Consider the following 26,934-nt stretch of genomic DNA (forward strand, 5'->3'; position numbering starts at 1 on the left):
CAAGTCAGATCTGAAACACGGCAAAACTAATTCTTCCGCCGTTGATCGATCATTTCTACAACACTGTGGGCTCTCATGAAATTGTCTTTTCCGAGACCAATGTGCTATGCAAACCTCCTGGCTACCATCAAAGGTTTGTACACGAAGCCATCCAAATATACAAACACAGACATAATTTCAACCGTGATGATGGGTACAAACTTAGTAATCATTGGAAAGATGTTATTAACCATGCAAAAAAGATTTAACTACACATGTTTCGACCATCTTTTTTGACAGGCACTATTCTTCAGTTACCATATAGTTTCTTCTTCTTTTTTCACACACTGGTTTTCTTACTCTAAGTTTTACCACACATATTTGGCAAATCTAGAATTAATCCCAGCAACGTAGCAAAGTGCTGTTTCATCTACATAACAAAGGCTCAGTCCCATTCACAGCAGCCGCACCTTTACATCAGCCGCACCTTAACAACTCTTAGAACCTCCCAGTCCAACCAGTCTACACAACAAAGACTCATTCCTGGCAGCGGTTTCAGCCGCACCACCTCTACATAACAAAAGGCTCAGTCCCATTTACACGCACCTTTACATCAGCCGCACCTTAACAACTCTTGGAACCTCCGAGCTCAACCAGTCTACACAACAAAGGCTCATTCCTAACAGCGTGCTTCAGCCGCACCGAACCTCACAATGTACGAGTCCTACAATAATATCCAGGGCCTACCTTGGCTCCTCCCACCCTCAACCAGTATATATACAAGAACTGTTTTCTTGGAATTTCTCTTACTTGATACAGCTATCGTGCTGTGACGGTTCCACCTGAAGACGGAAGCTTATGTTGCCTCCGAAACGTCGTGATTTTTATTTTACTTTTATGAATTTTAAATTTTTACCTACGTGACTTTACCGAAAAAACCTAAGAATATGAATCCTTGCAGTCACGAAAGCTTCAATTCTAGAATTAAGGGATTATAACCTTAAAATGTAATAAGTCTGTGTCACCGCGCCCTTACTAATTGCACACACATTGATGCAATGAATATCACGTCGCGGTTTGCTTTTCGCTTGCAAGTTTCAGATTTACTGCAATACACCCGTCCTTGGACGGGCAAAAGGCTCGTAGATCAAGATTTTTCATGTGGCATTGTAAATAATTAAGTAATTGTTGATGCGTATGGTATTTAATTTTGGTATTTAGTGCATATGATTTTCAATATTGTTAGACTGATGTAATGAAAGTTTATATAAAATCAATTTGTTTCACGAAATTATTGGCTACATCTAAATGTTGACCAGGCTGAATGTTTTTAGCATGGCGAGCTATTGCTTTTACGTGCAACGTTTCGGCCGTGATTGTATCCGCCAGTGGGCCCTGTTCCGCATTAACTTTAGTGTGGGTGTGAGATAATGAGTACAGTATACACACAGCCTCTCCACCCCTGCACTGCGAGCCTTGCTCTACAGAATCGCCCTCTCAAACTCACACGCGAGCACGCGTCTCCCCATCCCACCCACGCACACTTCTCGCAAGAGTAGTTGGCATGTTGAGTAATTTACATTTATTTTACATCTTTTGAAATTTGGTTCCAGTGCTAACAGGTTTTTCTTCTAGGACAGCTTTAGTTGTCTCTAGCCTGTGCTTGGTTGTGGTAGTACGGTGTCTGAGGACGAGCTATACATTACATTTGATGAGGTACAATCTACAAACAGGTTAGCCCGTTTTTATTATTATATTCACGTTTCCCTTAAGGTGTGTACTTTGAGATGTGCATTCGTGTCTACGGATAGTGCAGCTAATTGTTATCTCATTATGATTCTGTGCATCATGTTCATCTTTATGAAAACAAAGTGGCCTTGGGTTGGACACTGCTAGACGGATGATACCAGATATATGAAGCTGGCGACAATGTCAGCCAAAGGAAAGAGGACACGTCCGAGAGTGACCACCGTGGGGATGGAGTGACAAAATCAGCGCAGAATCAAGATGGTCCGTGGCATCGCAGGACCAACGTGATGGGCGCCTTCGTTCAGCAGTGAATATAAACAGGCTGCTGATGATGAAAATGTTGTAAGTGAAGTGAGTTATATTTCTTGCCGGTGTGAATACATTGTCTCTATTGTGTTATTCTAGTAACACTGTGACTGACAATGGATAAGAAACGTTTTCTTTGGCTGAGCATCCTGATGGTGGTTACAGGAGTACAAGGTAAGAACCATTTCATGGATTTATTTTGTATCCATTCCCACTCACGGCCAATTCCAGTGACGATTATATCGGAACTGGCCATGGGCCTTCCCTCGGTCGACTCAGCCTCAAATGAGTACCTGGTGCGGTGTAGTAAACATCGCCACTGGGGAGACAAAGGCCATCGAGTGTGGTGCTGGCCATCCACCCCCTCGTGGGCCGTACCGGCATTCATAAGTGTACACTAGCAGCTTTTGCCCTAACAGTTGAACGGGGCATCTTTATCTTTTGTGTGCATATGTGGGTAGCAGTGGCGCAGTGGTTTGCGCAGTGAATTCCCAGTTACAGTTAATATCAGCGGCAAGTGATGTCAGAACTAGTCCTGGGCCCCCCTACTTCGACTCAGTCTTAAATGAGTGTACCTGGTGGGGTATGTGAACATCAGCATCGGGAAGACAAAGATTGTCAGTCATAGTACTTGCCACACCAGCTCCCTGTATGGCATTCTGGCCTAAATAGGTGTAACTCTTATCGAGATGGTTGAAGTCATTAATATTGAGTAATTACAACAACAGTTCATTCATTATTTTGACCCCAGAATGAATCACATTTGATGTGCTGACTAAAGTGAGTGGCATCCCTTCTATATTAAATTTGGAGCTTTCATGACTGCAGGAATTACTCTTTGGTTCTTTCGGTAAAGTCACGTATAAAGATAAAATAATAAATTAAATAATAGCATACGACGTTTCGGCCACAACGCAAGCAGCCGTCCTCAGGTGAAAACCAGGCCCGTGGAGGCGACAGAGTCTGTCGACAGAGTCTGTCGCCTCGACGGACCTGGTTTTCACCTGAGGACGGCTGCTTGCGTTGTGGCCGAAACGTCGTATGCTATTATTTAATTTATTATTTTATCTTTATACGTGACTTTACCTAAAGAACCAAAGAGTAATCCCTCCTATATGTTTAATTATCTTCATGCAAGCCACCCACTTTCATTCCGCAAATCAAATTGATTAATTCATGGGGTCAAAATAATGTTTGTTGTACTTTCGAGTGCAAATTAATGTGTGTACATTGAAAAGCCTGTTTACCTAATTTTGTATGACCTTGTAGAGATGACAATGATGGCTTTGCCTATGGTCAATCCTTGTCCATATGTAGGGGATGTCCGAACCATCCTCACACACTCGCACCACACAGCCACACAATCTCCGCACTCAACATAGCACACACCAATCATATGCACGGGAATACACGAGACGAGGATGAATGGTTAAAGGGCACTGACGTCACACGCACACACGGCGCGAGAGACAGAGATGAGGATTCGAAAGGGGGGCGGATATAGATGGGATTAGGAAGTGGGGCAGAGATAGAGGGTTGAAAAGGGGCAGTGAAATGGATGTTCGAGATTGGTTTTGAGGAACAAGTGTAGCTGTGCTTTGAAGAATAAATAAATGCTTAACCAGTCTCCGACTCCTCTTCATCTGGTGGCAGCAGTGGGATGTCTCGCCTCAGCTGACGCAAGATCCCAAGGGGGGACACTCAGCCAGAAGACGCTCTTTGTGCCCGGGACGAGAATTGCTCGGGATTCGTCCCCTGGCTTATCGGTGGGATCCGAGGCAGCTGCTCGCCCAGTATGGGCACCTTCCTCCACCAACCCAGCGGTGCAGACCCAGTGCAGCTGCCGCAAATCCATCCTCCAGGGATCGGAGGATGGATCAGCTGCTGGAGGCAGTAACCACGCTGCTTCGCCGGCTGTTCCCCCGACTCGTTTGAGTCCTGAGGTCGAACGAGTGGGGGGAACTTCAGTCGCGTCACCTCCCCAGCGAGGGGACAGGAACCAACTGTCAGCCTTCCAGACCCGTCACTCTGCAGGAGCTATAAGGGGAAGGAGCAGCACCAGCAACACAGCCGACTATGCGTCCCGCGCGGAATTCCGGGAGAAAACCCTGACCTGTCCTCCCAATATCCACCGACAGCAGCAGCAACCGAGGGACGTGAACGACCGGAGCGGAGAGCACAGGGCGGAAGCGAGATTCAGCCCGAAACTCGGCCCGTAACTCAGCCGAGGCAGCCCGCGGAGGGAGGACCAGGATGGAGCCGCCTGCTGGGCACGATACAGAGGTTCACGTCCAGGTCGGGAGACTGGCGCGCTTTTGTCCGCTGGTTCGAGACGGCCGCCTGGGCACTGAAGTGGACGGAGGAACAAGCCCTGACAATACTGCCACTGTGTTGGACGACCTCGCACTGGCGGTGTTCGACCGGATTCCGCCTGCAAAAAGAGGATCCCTGCTGGGGGTCTACAAGGAGGTGGCAGAGGTGTTCGACCCTCAGTCCGGGGGGTGCCAAAAGTTTAAAAACCGCCAGCGGGAAGCGTCCGAATCATTCTTGGTTTTCCGGACAGAATTGTTGACGCTGGCAGAAGCCGCATTCCAGTGGCTCAATGAGCCGTGCCTGGACTCGTTGGTGGTGGAGCGGCTCCTTGCCATGGCAGAGAAGGTGGGAGTGATGGTGGTGGAGGAGAAAGCCCGCACCTCGCTCTGTGCCTATAAATAAATGGTGGGACCCGCGCGAAGTGTGGCACACGTCGTTGGGAATCACGGCGACGTCGAGGGGCTGCCACGGCCCCCAACCAGACACGCGCCGCCGGCAGAGGAGGACGAGGTAGAGATGGTGGTGGCCCTGTGGCGATATCCGAGGATCCCACGAGAAGCGGAGCGCTGGTCGTGTTTATTTTTCTTCGGGTCCTCCAATTGTTACCTCCACATTTACAAACATGCATGTAAAGTATTTGGCAGCTATACATTTCCACATGATAAGCCACTTCATTGCGCTATCATTTATGGCCAGGTCGCTTCTAGAAAATATATATATAGCTCAAAGGGCCGGATCTGGTGAAATAAAAAATACTTGATAGTTTTATAAAAAAAAAAAATTAATAATTTTTTAATAACTGTCCTTCCCTCCAGCCAGCCAGAAAACTTTTAAAAATAATAAAGTTAAAGTACCCGTTGTTGAACAGTGGTCTTCTTCCACTCCCAACAGCCCCACCTGCCCATCTCTGGGTTTCCCCCTCTCGTGTGTGACAACCCCCATGGCCCCCCCACACACCCCTTTACCATGTACCCCCCACCTACAGTTCCCCTAGGTGCCCGTCCCCCACTCCGAGCCCTCACCCACATGCTGGCCACCTGCGGACCCCATTCCCCTCCACATGTTGGGCGGTGCATGATCAGCAGGCGAGCATATTTTTTTTTTAAATAGAGTATGATTCTTGACTTAAAGCTTTCGTGACTGCAATAATTCATATTCTTGGGGTCTTTTCTTTGAACCATCTCTGTGACTTTACCGAAAGACCCAAAGAATATAGAGTATGATTGTTGTGCAATTGTAGTGGGTATTGTGTGCATTACACGCGGTTACCACTACTTACCCGGTGTAGCGACGACGGTGCTGCACTCGCTCCAGGGGCGACAACACCACCAAACAATGAAGAGGCCGCCCCAACGGCCGACATGCAGCCTGCACAGGCGCCCGTGCGGCCGCCACCTTCGGGGAGAGCGCTTCGTGCGGCGCACTCCCGCCTCGCCGACCTCCTGCACGCCGCTGCTTCGATCATCGAAGAAATCCATTGAGGGGAGCCGACGGCGGAAGAGGGGGGAGCGGACCTGCAAGCGGCGGCCATTCCCGCCATCGGCTCTTCAACTCCCGCCAAAGATTTTGAATCTCCCGCCCAAGATGATGGCACTTCCGCCGGAGGACAAGTGCATCACGAAAATGACGTCACTTCCGCCCATGGGCGCGCTTTCGCCGGAGGCCACGTGCATCACGGGAACGTGACGTTTGCTCTCGGCCCGCACAAATTGGACATCACCACGTCATCAGCAATGTGAGCAGCGCTGGACACCGCCATTGTGGGCAGTGCCGATGCCGCGGATCCCGTGAAATCCAGCGTGACTAGACTGAACGCGGGACGTGTGTCTCCTTTCCAGCAGCGCTTGCCTGTCCTCAAGACATTCTCCGCTGCAGGTGGGGATTAGGCGGTGTTTGAACGAACATTCCTCTCCAACTGCGACATGGCGGAGTGGACGGAGGAAGAGGGACTCCGCGCTCTTTCAGCCGTCCTTGATGCCTTCATCACGATCCTGCGGGGGGATCGTGCAACATTGCAGCAGGTGCTGAAACTTATGGCTGCTATCTATGGGCCTCCTTCAGACACAAGACACCGCTTCAATACCCGGAGCAAGGGTGAGTCGGAATCTCCCCTGGCTTTCGACAGCGCTTTGCTTGCTCTCGCTAGGGCAGATTTTCCTCGAATGGATGACGACGGCATCGACACCCTCGTCCTACAGAGACTGCTCTCACTGGCGCGGGGCTTGCGCAATGTCGTTAACGCAGTGGATGATTACGACCTGAACTCACTGCGCACTGCCAAAAGTACCTTTTCCTCCAACGTGATATGAGGGTCGCCGCCTGTGCTGCACCATCGACGACAGATACTCACGCAGAAGACGCCCAACCCGACCAGGCCTTCATAGCGGCGTGGGCATCAGGTTGGAGGGCCGGTGATCAGTCCCACCAAGGTGATTCTCGGCAGAGGGAACATGCACCCCCGCGGCCGGAGCACTGGATCACCTGCTGCAATTGCGGCCTCCAAGGACACGTGTCGTTGGGCTGCCGAGGACCTTGACGCCGCATCCCCGGGCCTCCACCGCCGTCTCCCCGCCCGCCCTCGGCTCCGCATCACCCTCAGGCTAGTCACGGCACCTCACACGTACGGTCCCTGCTTCCATCTTACACAACTCATCGTGCCATGTACTCGTCGCGAGTCGGGTGTAGGGGGGCAGGGAGTAGGTAAGACCACATGGCCACTCCGACCGGATCAGTGGTCGGAGTTGGCGCACAGGGTTGTCGCCGCGACTCCAGGATCCTCTGTGATCATTGGTTCTATTGAAGGTGTTGCGTTTCGCATGCTTGTTGACACGGGGGCATCCGCAACCATCATTTTGGATGTCATTTTAAATATTTTGCCTAAGAAGTGCCAGTCACTAACACCTGTTGAGGTACCATGTTTTGCTGCGAATGGGGGATCGTTGGGCATAGTTAGTCAAATTAACGCCCAGATCTGTATTGGGACATTAAATTGATCGCACCCATTCTGGTGTCCTCGTCTCTCGCTGTGCCATGCCTACTCGGCACTGATTTCCTAGGCATAATGGCAATCAAAATTCTTGTGGACCAAGGTTGCATCGAGCTCCCCTCTGGTCGACGGATGTCATTCCTGCCTTCCCCCACCCACTTGCGAACAGCCTTTATTATGGTACAAGCGCTGGCTTCCCGTATGGTGCGTATTCTAGCAGGCGCTCAAATGCTGGTTCCCTTGCGACTACTGAAACCGCTTGATTCGGTCGCGAAGGCGGACAGTATCATCTTCTTAGGTTTTTTTCGGTAAAGTCACGTAGGTAAAACATCAAAATGAATGAAAATAAAATAAAAAATCACGACGTTTCGTGATTTTTGATTTTATTTTATTTTATTTTCATTCATTTTGATGTTTTACCTACGTGACTTTACCGAAAAAACCTAAGAAGATGATTCCTTGCAGTCACGAAAGCTTCAAATCTAGGACAGTATCATATTGGGTCCTTCCAACACCGCGGTGTGAGCGCTAGAACTTGTCGGTGCACAGACGATAGTATCGAGCAATACAGATCCCTTCATCCAGGTACTGAATGCCGGGCTGCGCACGATGGTCATACCGCAGGGTACCGTGCTTGCTCACGTGGCACCTGTGCCCCACAGTGACTCGCTTGTTGGCCATGTGGGCGACACACCTCGGTCGGGGCCGCATTCGAACTTTGATGAACGGTGGCTAGACTCGCTTTGCTCGGCTGCTGGTAAAATGTCTGATTCCCAGAGGTTGAAATTGCACACGCTCTTGCGGGAATTCTCTGACGTATTCAGAAAGAGCAAATTTGATATTGGGCACATTAATTTGTTGAGCCATCACATTGATACGGGCGACACCACTCCCATTTGGCGAAATCCATTTCGCCTCAGCCCGGCTGAGAACATGTCTGGTTGGCCGTCAACGACATTATTTCCCCATCTACCAGCCCATGGGGAGCCCCAATTGTACTCGTCAAGAAGCGCAATGGCTCTTTGAGATTATGTGTAGATTTTTGGAAACTTAACAAAATCTCCGTAGCAGATGTGTATCTGCTTCGTCGAATGGATGAGTCGCTGGATGCGTTAGCGGGGGCATGATATTTTTGTACACTGGACCTTTTATCCGGATTTTGTCAACTGCCCTTGGATGAGGCGTCCAAACCTAAAACCGCTTTTCGCACCCCACAGGGCCTTTTCGAATTCAATCGGCTGCCCATGGGCCTCCACTCAGCCCCAGCGACGTTCCAACGTCTCATGGAACTGGTTCTCGCTGGGCTCCAGTGGGACTCATGTCTCATTTGCCTCGATGATGTAATTGTCTTCAGCCGTACATTCGAGGAACACTTGGATTGTCTAAGGGCTGTATCCGTCAAAATGCGAGCAGCTAATCTCAAATTTTAACCAGAAAAATGCCACCCCTTGCGGGAATCGGTGCGTTACTTGGGACATATTGTCAGCTAGTCGGGCATTGCAACTGACCCTGAAACAACGAGCTGCATGCGTACATGGCCGACTCCCACTTCTGTGGGATAAGTTAGAAGCTTCATTGGCTTCACTTCATACTATCGACGATTTGTTGCGGGATTTGCGTCAATAGCTAAACCCCTTCATGCCCTTACGGCAAAGGGGCAAAAGTTCCATTGAGGACAGGAGGAGGAGGCCACGTTTAAAGCACTGCGGGATGCCCTTGTGAATGCCCCTCCCCTGTGCTACCCTGACTTCGCACATCCGTTTTTTCTTGACATGGATGCCAGTAATACTGGCATTGGCGGTGTGCTGTCTCAGGTGATCGACAGGGTCGAAAGGGTTGTCGCTTATGGCAGCAGGGTTTTATCTCCAGCAGAGCAACGCTACTGTGTAACTCGCCATGAGCTGCTGGCCATTGTATTCTTTATCCAGCAATACCGGCCGTATTTATACGGTAGGCATTTTACCGTACGTTTCGACCATGCAGCGTTACAATATGCCTTGAGGATTGATCAACCTCTTTGGTTTTTTCGGTAAAGTCACGTAGGTATAAAATAAATTAAATCACAACGTTTCGGGCGCAACACAAGCGTCCATCATCAGGTGGGACAACCACAGCAAGAAAACGTCGTGATTTAATTTATTTTATTTTATACCTACGTGACTTTACCGAAAGAACCAAAGAGTATGGATCCCTGCAGTCACGAAAACTTCAAATCTAGATTGATTGACCAACCATCCAGCCAATTGTGCCGCTGGCTCGAGGTCCTGCAAGACGACTCGTTTACAGTAACCTATCAGAAAGGAACTAAACACTCGAATGCCGACGCCTTGTCGCGGCTTCCCACTGGCGACAAGTGTGCATGTTTTTCAGGTTCTGGCCGATGCAAGCTGCCCATTGTTCCTACGAACCCCACGCCACTCGCTGCTGCAGCTGAGGTGGCAGTTCCTGGGGGTGGCTTCTCTGATGAGCCGAATGGGCCTTCCGCTAGAGATGTGTTGCTCGATTTATGCCTCGCGGCCTGGGGGTGCCTCCAAATGGAGGATGCCTCCCTCCTTAAGTTACGCCGCTGCACTGAGTGACTCTGGGATGTAAAGGGTAGCGAAGAGTTCGCGCCCGTCATTCTGCATGATGGGCTGTTGATGGCCTGGGATGGTAGCTCTCGCCGGTATAAGATTGTTGCAGCCGTTTGGGCTGCTTATGAGCGCCTCTTGCACCTGGGAGGCAACAAAACGCTCACCATGCTGCAGCTCGATTTCTATTGGCCAGGTATGGCGTAGGATGTTGCTGACTTGCTTATGAGCTGCACCCAGTGTGCCAGGCAGAAGCCACCGGTGAGGCCATCGTGCCCACCCTTACAGTCCATTCATGTGACCCGCATCAATGAATTGGTGGCGCTGGACATTCTTGGGCCCTTTTCAGCCACCTTCCGAGGTAAAAGTACCTACTGGTTTGGGTGGAATATTTCACGGCCTGGCCACTCCCCAACCAGTCGGCAGCAGCCATTGCCGAGGCCTTTCTCCAGGGCTATGTCCTGGACAAGGATGCTCCGGAACGGCTGCTGACCTACCAGGGAAATAATTTCCCATCCACTCTATTGAAGGATGTGTGTCGCCTCCTGGGTACGCAAAAGGTGCGCACTTCCCCGTACTACCCACAAACTGACGGGATGGTTGAGCGTCTCCATCGAACGCTCACCTCGATGCTGTGCCACCAGGTTGATGAGTCACAACTGGATTGGGATCTTCACATCCCCAGGGTCCTGGCAGCTTACAGGATGGCGCCCCATGCGGCGACTGGGTACTCGCTATTCTACCTCATGTATGGCCGCGATGTCAACCCCCCGGCAGACGTGCAGCTACGCGTCACACTACTAGCCTCCAAATCCAAGTTGTTGGACCACATCCGGTTCAATATTAAAAAACTGACCGAGGCACGGGAGGCCACCAGGGAAAATTCCGGGGCAAGACAATTGACTAACGAGAAGCTGCATGGCCACCGCGTATCCGAGCACAATTGGGCGGAAGGAGACCGGGCTGGGCTACACTGCCCCCAGGTTCCCTTGGCAACATCCCCGATATTGCTTAAACCCTGGAGGGGGCCGGTCGAGGTTGTCCGAGTCGTCCGCCCCCAGTGTGTAAAGGTTCAATGGGGTAAAAGGTCTTGGCATGTACATCCGTCGCGCCTGAAACCCTACGTCGCTCCGCTCACTTTCACCTCATCTTCACATCGCAGGGGCCATATGTGTGATGTGTTCGACGCACTGGGGTGTACACCTGTGGAACCTAACCCTGAGACGAGCCGTCTTGTCCCACCCTCAGATGCCGCAGGATTGAGGCCTTCATGGCCACCGGTGTCGGCCGCCCCCGACACCGAGCGCCCACCTACCCTGCCTGATGGTGCCCTGACAGGGCTGGCCTCTCCTGACCCGCCCCTGCAGGCTGTTCCCCACTTGGAACCAATTGCCGCCAAGCCGCCACAGAGACCTTGCGGCTCGTACGATGGTCCTGCTACGCGGACCCGATCCAAGACCCCTCGGTTTTCGTGATTCTCCACACGCCCACGCCACACACACTTCCCCTCCCGTCGGATTGACTTTGTCACCTTGATTTTGCCGACGGTCGGTCGCGTTGTCGCGGTCAATCATTGTGCGCGTACCATGGGGTGTGAGGGGGTCGAGCATGCGCCATCGTACTCCCATGTATATTTGTAAATATTGTACACATGTACAGGTGGGCTGGGGTATTTATATGGGTTTTTATTGTTGTTATTGTTGCATTGAGGCACACGTACTTATTGTTGTGTTTGATGTTCTTAAAAAATTATAATGAGAGCGGAAGCTGGCAGCCGAGACGGCGAGTGCTAAGAGGGGGGGGGGGTAATGTAGTGGGTATTGTGGGCATTAAATGCGGTTACCACTACTTGCCTGGTGTAGCTTCAGCCACGGGTCAACAGAGGGCAACGGCGAGTACGCCTGTATCAAGTAATGCCGTTAGGCCAGGGAACCCAGAGGGCGGTTGGGAACCGGAGGTATACACCCCAGGCCCCCAGTGGGGGTTGGGGGATTACGCAATAATCCAGGTCTCTCTAAAAGGTTCCAGAGAGTAGGCGTGGCCAGGGGCGGAGTGACCCTGGGACCTGAACGGTTTGCCAGTCGTCGTCAAGCTGAAGACCCGAAGAGCCAGCTTAGAATAGGACCCTGGGAACCCCCGAACCCGCCGTCCTTCTAAGGGCCGGGACTGATTGGGCCAATGGTCAGACCCTGGGAACCCCCAGGACCCGACGTCCTTCTAAGGGCCGGGACTGAGTGGGCCGGTGGCCGGAACTCGAGGACCTTGGCTGGGTCGGGTCAGCTAGCCTTCCCTAGGTCCCCCTAGCCGGAGGGCTGATATATAGAGGAAGTGGTCCCAGTGAGTAGGACACGCTAGCCCGAAGGCTACACCTCCCTAGGGTATCGGGTGGAGGGGCCGATACCCCTTTGTGCTAGGAATCTCGTGTTATAGTTGTTACTGTTAAATAAATGTGTTGCCTCCAGAAGAAGACTGTCTCCATAATTACCACTACACAAGTATGATTATTGTGCAAATGATACACTTGCATCTTGGTGACTTACTTGCTGCATTACATGCCCTTCTGTGATGTTTTCCTTCGTATATGCCCTCCAAAGGAAACTGCACAGACAGTGAATTCCAGTGTGCGAATGGACAGCAGTGCATGCCTGCTTGGTTTTACTGCAATGGAGAGGCTGACTGCATTGATCGCAGCGACGAACCTCTGAACTGTCAGTGCCACCCAGACCAGAAATGTTGTAATAATGGGAGCTGCATGGCAGTAAAGTTCTTCTGTGATGGAGTCAATGACTGTGGCGATTATTCGGATGAGACTAGCTGCAGTGAGTGCATGATGTTATTTTTATAAACTTTTTCATGAATGTTTTCACTAACTGGAACAACATTTGAACAATATACCTCGAGTACACAATGTACATTTAAAATTGCGACATGAAAATCGGGGTTTGGGTTGTCACCTTAGTGTACATGACACCATGGGACTCTTTAAGGTTTGCACTTTCGATGGCATGAGGCAAGAGTTTACAGTAACCTGGGGTCCAATTGCATTTCAGACGTGTGTTATTGGAATGTGCATCTTGTGATGTGACATTTTTTAGGATTAATAGTGCACTGTAAGGTCAAAGTTATGGCTGCATATGGTTCTCGGGTGTCTGGGTTCCAGTGTAGGCTCTACTGCATCTTATTTTGGTCATTTCTTCGTGAAACACTTATATGCTTTATTGGCTGCACAGATGGGTACCGTGTAACAGAAGCAACTCACATTTCACATTCCCTAATTTTACAAGGCAATTTATATCCATAACTGCTCTTAATTGTCTTCTTCAGGCTGCACAGATGGGTATTTTTATTGCAGCAATGGACCATGCATTCCACAATCCTTCGTCTGTGATGGGGACTCAGACTGTGAAGATCAGACCGATGAGCAGAACTGCCAGTGTAGCCGTGGCCAACAGCGCTGTCAGAACGGGAACTGTGTGGAAAATGAGTTCGTCTGTGATGGAGTTGATGACTGTGGGGATTACTCTGATGAGAGCAATTGCAGTGAGTGTTTGTTCTAAATTAGTTTACAGAATTAAATCATTGAAAAACTCAGCAGTAAAAAAACGATGTCTCAGTGACTATGACGATTACTCTGGTCCGCAAACTGCAGTGATTATTTTACGTTTTGTCTTTTAAAAGAAAAAATATATATAATTGTATTATTGATGTATGTCATGAAACAAAGTGGCCATTAAAAACCCTCGCACAGTAGTGCATCGCCCAGTGTTAGGGTATAGACCATGAAAGTAGATATGACAGAGTTATGTCTGAGATTGCTTCAAATTACCTCTTATCCACACAGAGTGCTGTACTTTCTCACAGTCATTATTTGTTAATTCTCAGAGATGGTATTCAGCCATATTCAATAAAGATGTAATTTAGCATGGTTTTGCTGAAGCCTGATTTGTACCCAGGATCTCAGTGATGCTTCCTTAGAGCTTTGACTCCTGAGGCACCCAGACACCTCTGTGTTTATATAACTGGTAATTATCATTAGCCTATCGATAACAAAACTTCTGTCACTTAAATATTAATTATTCAAAATGTTTCCTGCAGGCTGCACAGATGGATACTTTCATTGCAGCAATGGACCATGCATTCCAGTTTCCTTCCTCTGTGATGGGGATTCAGACTGTGAGGATCAGAGTGATGAGAAGAACTGCCAGTGTGGGCCTGACCAACAGCGCTGTCAGAATGGGAACTGGGTGCAAAATGAGTTCTTGTGTGATGGAGGTGATGACTGTGGGGACTACTCTGATGAGACCAACTGCAGTGAGTCTTTTGTTCTTAATATTGTTTATAAATAACAGGCATTTTTTTTACATGCAGCCTAATAAAGATGACACATTGACATTTAACTTGGGGTTGAACCGGCGGGGTTATATTGATTAGTGCACAGCACTGCACTATGTATCTGTAATGACGACTTGACACACTTCTCTTGAGATGGCACTTTATTGAAGACACGTTCACTTGACATCAGGCGGAGATCCCACTGCAACAGCCCCGAGTCTCCCGTGCATCTGCCTTATATATCAACACGAGGCCACGCCCCCCTTCTCGATCATTATCGCTGACTCTGGACCAGTGGCGGCTCCTGCAAAATCTCTCAGGGGGGGCAAATGTTTGGATGATTGATAAGGATGAGGTCCACCCATGAAATGGATACATTAACAGCTTAAGCATGTAAAGGCAACATCACTACTTTAATATTAATGAAAAATAAAGTGACTCTTAAAATACATCTCCTTGTTTGTTTCTATACTCACTATTACACTGCTTACATCACATTACTCGCTTAATACACTGTTTACTTATACTGAAATTTTGTTCTCTCTTTCAAAGTAGCAAAGTGATCAATTACTCTCTCATTGAAAGCAGGCATGTTCCTGACTAGTTTCCTCTCCATGGAAAGCATAGCCAGTGCATTCAGACGTTCCTGTCCCATTACATTTCTCAGGAATGTCTTGATTCTCTTTAAGGTTGAGAAACACCTCTCGGCTTCAGCAGTTGTCATGGGAGTGGTTATGAGGATGTTCAACAGAACAACAGTCTCTGAAAAAGTATCCTGGAGGTTGTACTTCAGCAAAACCTGGTACAGCGCCAGTGCACCACAGCAACCCTTGAATTCTGGACTCTCATAAATGAGAGACAGTTCAGTCTTCAGCTTCACCTTATTTAACATAGGGTATGCCCTGACAGTGATGTTCAGAGCCTCAACAGGGAATGTATGGCCATGCTGTTGAAACATCTCTCCTTGTAGCAGCGTGGCACTTACAAGGTGGTCGGTAAAGGAGAACCTTTCTTTGGTGTGGACCAAGATTGTGTCGCAGACCTGACAAAATAAATAAATTTATTTTAGTTATAAAATAAAGTATTTATTATAATATAAATATGGAGATACAAGGTTTCCATCCCGACAGCAACAATGTATTAGGCAGAATCCATATTTTATATCTCCATATTTTTTCTATAATTAATGCTATTGGTCACCCTTTACATCTGTCAATGTGTTTTACAAATATTTAACCAATGAAAAGCATTAAAAGAGCTTGGAAATTATTTTGGGGAAAAAACAGGTTTTCTTTCGTTTCCTGAAAAGTAACAGTTTTGGACATACAAGGCTTCCGTCCGACAGCGATGTTTGTTCCCACCAATCGCTGCACAAGTTAAGGATACGTATGATGACGTAAGCACGTTAGTGCGAGCCCTCCCGGAACCCATAGAGAATGCATTGCAGTGCCTGCAGTTTGAAAAAAAACATCTTTGAATGTAAGTCTATGGGAACACTCTGGGCGATTCTCAGCCAGAGTGAAATCGCCCAAAAAGAGGCGGTACTCCACAGAACGTGACATGATGCTGATTGGACTATATCCAGAGGCACAGTGACGGCTAGCGTAACTCTGTGGTTGAATGAGATTGTGAATGTGATTGAAAAGTCCCTTTCACACTTTGGTGGTGCGTCGCCCAATCGCCCTAATGAAGAAACCGCCCCTGCTCTGGACGCTCTCTCTACCGGCAGACTCTACCGTCCTCTTCCGTCACCTTACCACGCTCCCTTCTCGAACATTCCCGTAGCCACCAGACCCTTCACACTCACAACTGATACCCATGTCACTAGTGCATTTGGCCTTTAAGCTGACCTCCCTGTCATTACCTCCCGTGGTCACTAGTCCCCTCACACCGCATGCAGGCTCTATTATCATTATACATCTGTAGTGGTGATACGCGCTGGGGTAAGGATCGTGTGCCAGCGCGTAGTGATTGGCTGTGTGTGTTGGTGACGCGTGCTGACGGTGAAGGATCATGGGTCAGCGCGGGGTCATGGGTTATGAGGCAGTGATTTGCTGGGTATCGGTGACGCGCGCTGACAGCGAGGGGATCGTGTGGCAGCGCGTGGGGATTGGTCAACTAAGGGGGTGCTCACGTCGCGGTCCGCATACGCTCCGTCTCCCGGGAGCGGAGGCTATATAAGGCGGTGCGCACAGGCGCACGGGGGGTTGGTGACCAGTGAAGACAGAAGACGGAGGAGGAAGAGATAGGGCCCTGAGGCACCTAGTCCCGCTGTCCTTGTGGGGACCGGGGCCCTGTGTGGCTCAGAGGCGGGACCTTGGGACCCGGGGCCGAACGTCCAGGTGAGGGCCGGCCCGCGGGACCCAGAGGTCGTGACCCACGCACAAGCTGGGGTGGGTCTGTAGGCTCTACGGACGCTACGGGGCTGGAGTGCCCGTGAGCGTGCACCGTGAGCGTGTAGCGTGAGCGTGCAGCGTGAGCCGTAGTAACCACACGTGTCAAGTGGAATGTGCAGCGTGAGTTGTAGTGACCACACGTGTCAAGTGGAGTGTGTAGTGTGAGAAATAGTGACCACACGTGTTATTGTGGAAAGACAAGATTTAATAAAGTGTGCTACCCGTCAAGTGGTTTCCCGCCGTCATTCCGAATATTTCACATCCAGTAACCTGAGTTCAATTTCCAGCCATGGCTATAATCAGCGACGACCGAAATCTGATTTGGTTTATAGCTCCCCCATTTACCAATCCGCACTGAACAATGTTTGCCTTTTTGGTTAGAACCCCTGACTGACATGGTGTGATATAACACTTATACAGCAGTGCATTGATACAAAGAAAAAAACTGTACATTTGTATTCATTTAATTGCATTATTTTTCTCCTCCAGGCTGCACAGATGGTTACTTTCATTGTAGCAATGGGCCATGTATTCCACTTTCCTTCCTCTGTGATGGGAATTCAGACTGTGAGGAGCACAGTGATGAGAAGAACTGCCAGTGCGGCCTTGACCAACAGCGCTGTCAGAATGGGAATTGTGTGCAAAATGAGTTCCTGTGTGATGGAGCGGATGATTGCGGGGACTACTCTGATGAGATAAACTGCAGTGAGTGTTTGTTCCACAATAGTTCACGTAATTAAATTTAAAAAGCGTATCATGCAGAACAATATCTCAGTGACTGTATGGATTAATCTTGATTTGAAGTTTTTGTGAGTGCAGGAATCCATACTCTTTGGTTCTGTCGGTAAAGTTACGTAGGTAGAAATGAAACTAAATAAAATCACGACGTTTCGGACGCAACACAAGCGCCCGTCTTCAGGTGAAAATCGCGACAGCCGCGTTGTCTGCTGCGAGCAGCACAATGTCTGCTGCCTTGTGAAGAGAAGCTGTTACCAGCAAGAGTTTATATACGTTTTTAAGAACAAAGGTAGCCGAAGTAGTGTTAATTTGGGTATTATGGTGTAAAGCTAATAAATAGCGTGGTATGTAAAAGGAAATTAACTTAGATTAGCATGTTGGAATATAGTGCAAAGTTAATGAGCTCCCGTCGCGCATAAGAGCTCAGATTAGCATGTAGGATTAACATATGTATTTTGATGAGCGAAGCATGTAAAAGTTAATTAAAAAATTAGCAAGTTAATGTCAGTCTATGTGTAACCAATGTAAAAGTTAATGAGAAAAGCATGTCAAAGTCAATGAGCGAAGTTAATGAGAATATCATGTTAAAGTCAATGAGAGATGAGCAAGTCGATGTCAGTCTATGTGTAATAAATAGCGTGTATGGATTACTTTGATCTGCAAACTGCAGTGAGTCTTTGCATTTTATTTTTTGTCTTTTATATTTAAACAAATTGTATTCCAATTGTCTTATTGATGTATGTCATGAAACAAAGTGGCCATTCAAAACCCTCGCACAGCAGGGCATTGCCCAGTGGTAGAATATGTACAACAGAAGTAGATATAACAGAATTACTTTCTGAGATCACTTTGAGAACTTTGACTCCTGAGGCACCCAGACACATCTGTGTTTATATAACTGTTAATTAACATTTACCCTATCCATTAACAAAAACGTCTGTAACTTAAATATCAATTATTGAAAATATCTTTCCTCCAGGCTGCACAGATGGGTACTTTCATTGCAGCAATGGACCATGCATTCCACGCTCATTCGTCTGTGATGAGGATTCGGACTGTGTGGATCAGAGCGATGAGAAGAACTGCCAGTGTGGGCCTGACCAACACCGCTGTCAGAATGGGAACTATGTGCAACATGAGTTCTTGTGTGATGGAGCCGACGATTGTGGGGACTACTCTGATGAAACAAACTGCAGTGAGTGCTTTGTTTTTACTATTCATAAATAACATGCAGTCTTCAAAGATTAACCATTAACATTAATCTTGGGGTTCCGTTTGCGGGATACATTGATTAGCGCACGGCACTGCATCCAGTAACCTGCGTTACATTTTTAGCCATGGCTGACATCAGTGACGAGTGAAATTGTATTGGATTAATAGCCCCCCATTTACCAATCCGCACTGACCAATGTTGCTTTATTTGGTCACACCCCCGCACTGACATGGTATAATGTGACCTTTATCCAGCAGCGGATTTACAAAAAACTGTAAACCATAATAAATTTGCATGTTTTTTTCTCTTACAGGCTGCACAGATGGGTATTTTCATTGCAGCAATGGGCCATGCATTCCACTTTCCTTCCTATGTGATGGGAATTCAGACTGTGAGGAGCACAGTGATGAGAAGAACTGCCAGTGCGGCCTTGACCAACAGCGCTGTCAGAATTGGAATTGTGTGCAAAATGAGTTCCTGTGTGATGGAGCGGATGATTGCGGGGACTACTCTGATGAGACAAACTGCAGTGAGTGTTTGTTCCAAATTACTTTACGTGATTAAATGATTGAAAAACCGCATCATGAAAAGCAATGTCTCAGTGACTGTATGGATTACTCTGTTCCGCAAATTGTAGTGATTCTCTGTGTTTTATTTTTTATCTTTCATAAAAAAAATATTGTATTCTAATTGTGTTATTGATGTATGTCATGAAACAAAGTAGTCATTCAAAACCCTCGCACAGCACGGCATCACGCAGTGTTAGGATATGGACCACAGACGTAGATATAACAGAATTACGTCTGAGATCGCTTCAAGTGACCTCTTATGCACACGATGTGCAGTACTTTCCCACAAAGCCAATATATTTCGATTTAAAGCTTTCGTGACTGCAGGGATTCATCTTCTTGATTCTTTCGGTAAAGTCACGTAGAAGGGAAGTAATAAAATAATAAAAATAAAACATAATAAAATAATTGTCACGACGTTTCGGCCACAACGCAAGCAGCCGTCCTCAGGTGAAGAAGCTTGGTGGTGTTTAATTCTTCACCTGAGGACGGCTGCTTGCGTTGTGGCCGAAACGTCGTGAGAATAATTTTATTATATTTTATTTTTATTATTTCATTACTTCCCTTCTACGTGACTTTACCGAAAGAACCAAGAAGATGAAGCCAATATATGTTAATTCTCAAAGATTATGTTTAGCCGTATTAATTGAAAACATGATTCAGCATGGGTTTTTTTAACAGTAAGAGATGGCGAGGTTGAGAGAATCTCATCCGCTGCAATTCACAATACGGTTTAGTCACGAGTTGCTGAAGCGTGATTCGTACGCAGCATCTCAGTGATGCTTCCTCAGAGCTTTGACTCCTGAGGCACCCAGACACCTCTGTGTTTATATAACTGGTAATTAACATTAGCCTATCCATTTGTAGTGGGTTCTACGGAGGCACACCCTTGACTTTGGAGGCAACACGTTTATTATAACACCCCAACAGGGTATCTACATAAACATACACTGTTACTAGACCCCAACAGGGTAACTACATAAACGGGTCAGGTCAGCAACACACTGCCTGACCTGCGAAGCCGAGCTTAACGACCGAAGTCCGAAGAGACGTAGCACCGAGGGTTCCATTCCAGCAGACAGCCGCGATCGCTCTCGGGACCTCTCTTTTATGCTCCCGAGCATGGCTTTGCTCCGCCCTCGGCCACGCCCCCTTCTGGATCTCACCAGAAGGTTCTCGACCAAGCATCACGTGTCCCTCAAGCCACCCTTTGGGCCCTCTCGCTATTCTCTGACTGCCACCAGAACCAAGCCCCCTAGGGCCTGCTTCATGCCATACCTACTTTGGTGCCAGAGAGAGACTCAAGACGCACAGTTCCACTCAGTTGACAGTAGCTGGCGCTAAATGCCATAGTGACTCCATTAACATCACTACACATTAACAAAAACGTGTGTCACTTCAATATTAATAATTGAAAATATTTTTCCTCCAGGCTGCACAGATGGTTACTTTCATTGCAGCAATGGACCATGCATTCCACTTTCCTTCCTCTGTGATGGGGATTCAGACTGTGAGGATCAGAGTGATGAGAAGAACTGCCAGTGTGGGTCTGACCAACAGCGCTGTCAGAATGGGAACTGTGTGCAAAATGAGTTCTTGTGTGATGGAGCCGACGATTGTGGGGACTACTCTGATGAGACCAACTGCAGTGAGTGCTTTATTTTTACTGTTGTTCGTAAATAACATGCGGTTTACAAAGATAAACCATTGACATTAATCTTGGAGTTAAGTTTGCGTGGTTACAATGATTTGCGCATAGCACTGTACTGCATCAAGTAACCTGAGCAAAACTTTTTAGCCATGGCTGACATCAGCGATGAGTGAAATCGGATTTAGTTCATAGCCCCCCCATTTACCATTACGCACTGACCAATTTTGACTTATATGGTCACACTGATATAATGTGACGTGACCTTTATCTAGCAGTGGATTGACAAAAAACTGTAAGCCTTATGTAATTTGCGTATTTTTTCTTTCAGGCTGCACAGATGGGTATTTTCATTGCATCAATGGACCATGCATTCCACGTTCATTCGTCTGTGACGGGAATTCGGACTGCGTGGATCAGAGCGATGAGAAGAACTGCCAGTGTGGGCCTGACCAACAGTGCTGTCAGAATGGGAACTGTGTGCAAATTGAGTTCTTGTGTGATGGAGCCGACGATTGTGGGGACTACTCTGATGAAACAAACTACAGTGAGTGCTTTGTTTTTACTTTTCATAAATAACATGCAGTCTACAAAGATAATCCATTAACATTAATCTTGGAGTTCAGTTTGCAGGGTTACATTTATTAGCGCACAGCGCTGCACTGCATTCAGTAACCTGATTTACATTTTTAGCCATGGCTGACATCAATGACGAGTGAAATTGTATTTGATTCATAGCCCCCCATTTACCATTACGCACTGACCAATGTTGCCTTATATGGTCACACCCCCTCACTGACATGGTATGATGTGACCTTTATCCAGCAGTGGATTGACAAAAAAATGCAAACCCTAATTAATTCGCATATTTTTTCTCTTTCAGGCTGCACAGATGGGTATTTTCATTGCAGCAATGGGCCATGCATTCCACGTTCATTCGTCTGTGATGGGGATTCGGACTGTGTGGATCAGAGTGATGAGAAGAACTGCAAGTGTAGCCCTGACCTACAGCACTGTGGTAATTAAGTGTATATTGAGCAATGTGTTTTCAATTGTGTTTTCTGCAATGTACATATAGCTTTAGTTATCAGTTATTGCAAGTGTGATAAATGTTGTTATTGTGATTTACATATACAGGCAGTCTCTCGTTTACGATGGTCTGATTTACAACGATACACATTCCTGACGTTTATATAACTCCACCATAAATCGATTTATGACGCAGAAACTTGATTTACGATGCATCTTCTGACATAACCCCAATCATATTTGAACAGTCAGTCTGGTTTCCAATATTAGTTGGCGTGGAACTTTTGTTCTTCTCAATTCTTTTTGTGCATTTTTACCTCTTAAACCCTGTTAAATATGGCTGATAAAAGGGGAAGAAATCGGCAAGTGTCCGATTTATGATGTGGTTTCCGAAAACGTATTGTCGTGAAAACGGGGACTGCCTTTATAATGTGCCATGTAACACACTTGTAATGCTTTGTTTATATTTTGAAGACAAATGCACAGACTCAGTATTCAAGTGTTCAAATGGTTGGCAGTGTATTCCTGGACATTTCTACTGCGACGGAGAGCCCGACTGTGCAGACTCGAGTGATGAGAATGCAGACTGCCATTGCCACCCAGACCAATTCCGCTGTGGAAATGGAACCTGCTTGGGAATAACAAATGTGTGTGATGGAGTCAATGATTGTGGCGACTATACGGATGAGAGAAACTGCAGTGAGTACAATTTTGTCTTGGTCAAAATGTTCTCGTCATAATTTTACATTTTTGCTTTGGTTAAAATTGGACATATTTAAAACTCATTTAATATTTTGTTTTAAGGTTGCTCTCCACAACAGTACACATGCAGTAACAGCACCACGGAGTGTCTGGACTTAATCTATGTTTGTGATGGAGAAGTTGAAAGCGACTGTGAGCGAGGTAAGGTTTAAATATTTATATCGATCCCAATTGTTTCAATAATGGTGTTTCTTTTGCAGTGTATGAAATGTGTAGTTATCAAGAGAGTAAAATGCAAACTAGGTTACCAATAAAGAAGTACATATTGTTGAATTAGATAAATGTATTTACATATCTACAACATTTATTTGCACAAAACCAGAGTGTGCTGCAAGTGAGTTCCGCTGTGATGATAAGAAGAACTGCATTCGTGGAAACCTGTACTGCAATGGGGAATTCGACTGTGCAGACCAGAGTGATGAGAAGCCAAACTGTCAGTGCCACCCTGACCAACTTCGTTGTGGAAACGGAACCTGCGTAGCAAATGAGAGCTTCTGTGATGGAATCAATGACTGTGGGGACTTCTTTGATGAGAGCAACTGCAGTGAGTTAAGGTTTACTATTAAAATGACTGAATTTTCACCACTGACGTCCTCCCTGAGACTGTCACGTGCAGACACACATACAAGAACACATCGAGTTTATAAGATACGTACGGACCATGCATACAGGCACAAACATCACTTCTGTACTCTACTTGTATGCTGCCATATCTAAGCTCCCCACCTTCATCAACCCACGTTGACCGGTGAAGTATGGTTAAATAACCCCCATGATCCGCACGACATGGCCTTCATTCAGCAGTGGATTAATAAAGGATTGTCCATGGACATGTACAGTCCTTTGTACATAGATTACTAAAACTGTGTACTTTTCAAGAAGAACATAGTAGTTTTAATCAACTGAAATATTACATTTAAAAACATAGTGTTTTTTTTCTTTCCTGCAGCTTGTACTCAAAATGAGTTCACATGCAAAAACAGCAGGGAATGTGTGAGTAGTATGGATGTCTGTGATGGGATCACAGATTGCAGTGATGGATCGGACGAAATCAACTGTAGCCAAGGTACTTTCTAAAAATAATCTTTTATGTTCCTATCTTTTAAAAATATATATAAAATACGGATTCACCAGTTTGGACTAGGGTTGTTAAATATCAACTGATAACCAGTCACCTCTCATTATGGATTGCCGGTTGATTATTAAGCCATGGTTACATCACTCCTATCACAGCCTCGTCACTGTCAAACCACCTTCCACATAGAGCTCATTTTCATATGGCCTCCATGGAAGGTGTTTAAGACCATCCCATCCAATCCAACAAATTAATTGCTGCACGTGAAGAGTGTGGGCCTACATACCTACTATAATCACCCAGAAATGTCTGTCCTTAATGCTCGTGACGTCACTCCACATCTACCAGCCCAACCTCATTTTAATATTCATGAGTATGTGACGTCCTCCAAATGGACACCCCCCACCTCTCCTCATTCATAATGAGTGGGTGACATCACTCAATATGGAGTACTGCCCCCCCTCACTAATAATCATGAGCAAGTGATGTCACTCCACATCTAACAGCCCCCCTCATTAATAATCATGAGCAGGTGACGTCCTCCAAATGGACACCCCCCCCCCCCCCCATTATGATTACCTACTATAATGAGCAAAGAATGTCTGTGTGCAACGCTCGTTACGTCACTCCACGTCGACCAGCCCCCCTCATTAATTGTCATGAACAGGTTACATCCTATTCATATTCTTTGGGTCTTTCGGTAAAGTCACGTCGATAGAACAAAATAATAAAAATGAAAATTACGTGAATATAAAAGGTTACGTCCTCCACATGGACCCCCCCCCCATTAATAATCATGAGCATGTGACGTCAATTTACAAGGAGCACCCTCCCCCCTCATTAATAATCATAAACAGGTGACGTCCTCCAAATGGACACCCCCCCCCCCATTCATAATAATTAGCGGTTGACGTCACTCCACATGGTGGGCCGAGGCGCCTTCCCCCTCCTCGGCGTCAACTTACAACCCTCCGTAATTCTATTGAGACATCAGAGTAAAAAGGACGTCATGATGAACAAGGGATTATAACCTTAAAATGAAATAGATCTGTGTCACCGCGACCTTACAAATTGCACACGCATTAATGCAATATCACGTCACGGTCTGCTTTTCGCTTGCAAGTTTCAGATTTACTGCAATACAACTGTCCTTGGATGGGCAAAAGGCTAGTTATTCATAGTTGTCACCATATTGTAGCTGCAATCATCATTCAATGTTGCTTGCCTTTAAACCTTCAGAGAACTAACATAATGTGCAGTTGTGCAAGGGTTTTACCATCTTCCATCTGATCACACAATATGTCTATTATAGTGAGGGTGGGAATCGGAAAAAAGATTGCACTTGAGTGCCAGGGTTATCCTCCAATCATGACACATTTTGCCAACATTGCACTGACATGGGTTACAGAATACTTGTTTTACTTCAACACCTGTGTGTATTTGTAGTGAGTCTAACTGAGTTGCAGACGTTGTTCCTTTTAGAGGCAACACATTTTATTTGTAACACGTAACACAAAGGGGTAACTGCCCCTTCACCAGATACAGCCTAGGGTGGTGACCACCCAGCTAATTACTCTATACAGAGGAGTTACTGCGACGAAGGGTCAGACCCTCACTCGGGTCTCCGACGACGTGGTTGACCTCGTAGGACGAACAGCTTCAGCTTGAGTTGTAGAGCTTCCAGCTTGTAGATGTTGAGCTTCCAGCTTGTAGATGTTGAGCTTCCAGCTTGTAGAATGCAGCAACCCCGGTCCCTCTCAGGGACCCACCTTATATCCCCCTACGGTCGGGGCCGCTCCGCCCTCGGCCCCGCCCGCCTTCTCGAGCATTCTCGTTCTCTCTCGATCCTTCTCAAGAGCTCTCCCTGGACATGTGACCACCCACTAGCCCCCCCCCCCCGACCTGGGGCCCCTTGTATGGACTCTCCGAATCACGTGTCTACAGGGTTAACCAGAGTGCCACGGCCCGGGGCAACCCTGCCCCTGGGCTGATGCTCACCCCCTCCCCCTTGGGGGAGCCCCCACCACACGCTGTGCGTGGTGCCCGCACTATCCCAGTGCTCACCAAGCCCCACTAGGGCTGGTGTTACACACACCCACCCACACGGTGCTGTCCACGATGTAGGAACATCGAACGGCACGGCCCTTCCGGGCCTGCACCAAACAGTGACATTCCCAATGTCACTACATATTTCTAAAAGCTATGTATTAAAAAAATGATGGCACAACTGTTTGGTTATGTGTGGTTCCAGCCATATACAGATTTACAGCTCAAGTCATGGTCAATAATACTATGAATGTTGAAGATTTAGAAAAGGAGGTGAGATTAGTTTTTTATGCATTTTTGGAGACATTTTATTATGAATGTAACAATTCAAATTTTTATGCATATACTGTACGTTTATTCCATTATTCAGTACAGAGGAATCTTTAGATTCATAACTAGAGATTGTATATGCACTGCATGGACCAATAAACATGTATTCAATTGTGACTGCATCAGGGCGATTCACTGATTCATAGAGAGAAACATTGTTACTGTTTAATGTGATTAAATAACTTTGTTAATAGGTGGTGGTAGGTTAAGGTTTCCTCTACACGATATATTGTTTATTTTGTCTAATGCTTGTCTCTATCCCCTCCCTGATCTCTGCCGCCTCATTCCATGTCTCACACCCCGTCTTACCCCCCCCCCCCCTCAAAAAAGCTACAAGATTATTTGAAGCGAACATCAGTAAACAAAAATGTTATGATACACATCACCATACTGAATTAATCATAATAGTAATACATTGAGATAATAAATTAACAATGATACAAGAAACAGTTGATGTGATTTGTTATTTTTTTAGTGTGCAAGGCAGAGATGTTATCTCTGCAACAGTCTGTGAACTTCACTCATCGAGTCCTCCACCACCGATGTTGAGTACTCGGTCTCCCAGACTGACAGTTTTGTTTTGCTGCCGCAGATACAGCTTAGTTTGTAGATGCCGGGATATTGCATGTCAGGGATCTTGTCCTTCACAGATGGGATCAGATCATGAATTTTATGTACTGTGTTAAATCGGACCTGGATCTTGTGTTTGTTCATGATTTTGGAAATATTTTTGGTTACCCCTGCTATGTATGGCAAGGTGATGGTTTTCATTGGATCCTCAGATGGCTCCTTCCTCACGGTTGGGGTGATGGCTTTGCGGATTGTGTAGTCAGAGTATCCATTCGTCTTGAAAGCTTGGTGTACGTCTTTGAGTTCACTGGTTAGGTGTTCAT

At 46.9% G+C, this 26,934-nt stretch overlaps 1 protein-coding gene across 6 annotated transcripts; it reads left to right on the forward strand.

Annotated features, from left to right (window-relative positions):
* Positions 1–967: 967 nt before the first annotated feature.
* Positions 968–26,501, forward strand: LOC144727817 (uncharacterized). 6 transcript variants are annotated; one of them, XM_078606929.1, is made up of 17 exons: positions 973–1,712; positions 2,134–2,208; positions 12,498–12,722; positions 13,228–13,443; positions 13,999–14,214; positions 17,121–17,336; positions 18,349–18,564; positions 18,896–19,111; positions 20,584–20,799; positions 21,131–21,346; positions 21,683–21,817; positions 22,303–22,527; positions 22,633–22,731; positions 22,913–23,134; positions 23,540–23,656; positions 25,917–25,984; positions 26,372–26,492. In XM_078606929.1, the coding sequence occupies exons 2-17, from the start codon at positions 2,151–2,153 to the stop codon at positions 26,438–26,440; spliced, it is 2,730 nt and encodes a 909-aa protein (XP_078463055.1). In that variant the 5' UTR covers positions 973–1,712; positions 2,134–2,150; the 3' UTR covers positions 26,441–26,492. The 6 variants fall into 6 exon arrangements, with proteins under 6 accessions (XP_078463057.1, XP_078463058.1, XP_078463059.1 ...); XM_078606928.1 differs by lacking the exon at positions 26,372–26,492 and having other exon boundaries at positions 971–1,712; positions 25,917–26,364; XM_078606930.1 differs by lacking the exon at positions 25,917–25,984 and having other exon boundaries at positions 972–1,712; positions 26,372–26,501.
* Positions 26,502–26,934: the final 433 nt, after the last annotated feature.

Source organism: Lampetra planeri, chromosome 26 (genome assembly GCF_965212315.1).
Source record: "Lampetra planeri chromosome 26, kcLamPlan1.2.h2, whole genome shotgun sequence".
Lineage (NCBI taxonomy): Eukaryota > Metazoa > Chordata > Hyperoartia > Petromyzontiformes > Petromyzontidae > Lampetra > Lampetra planeri.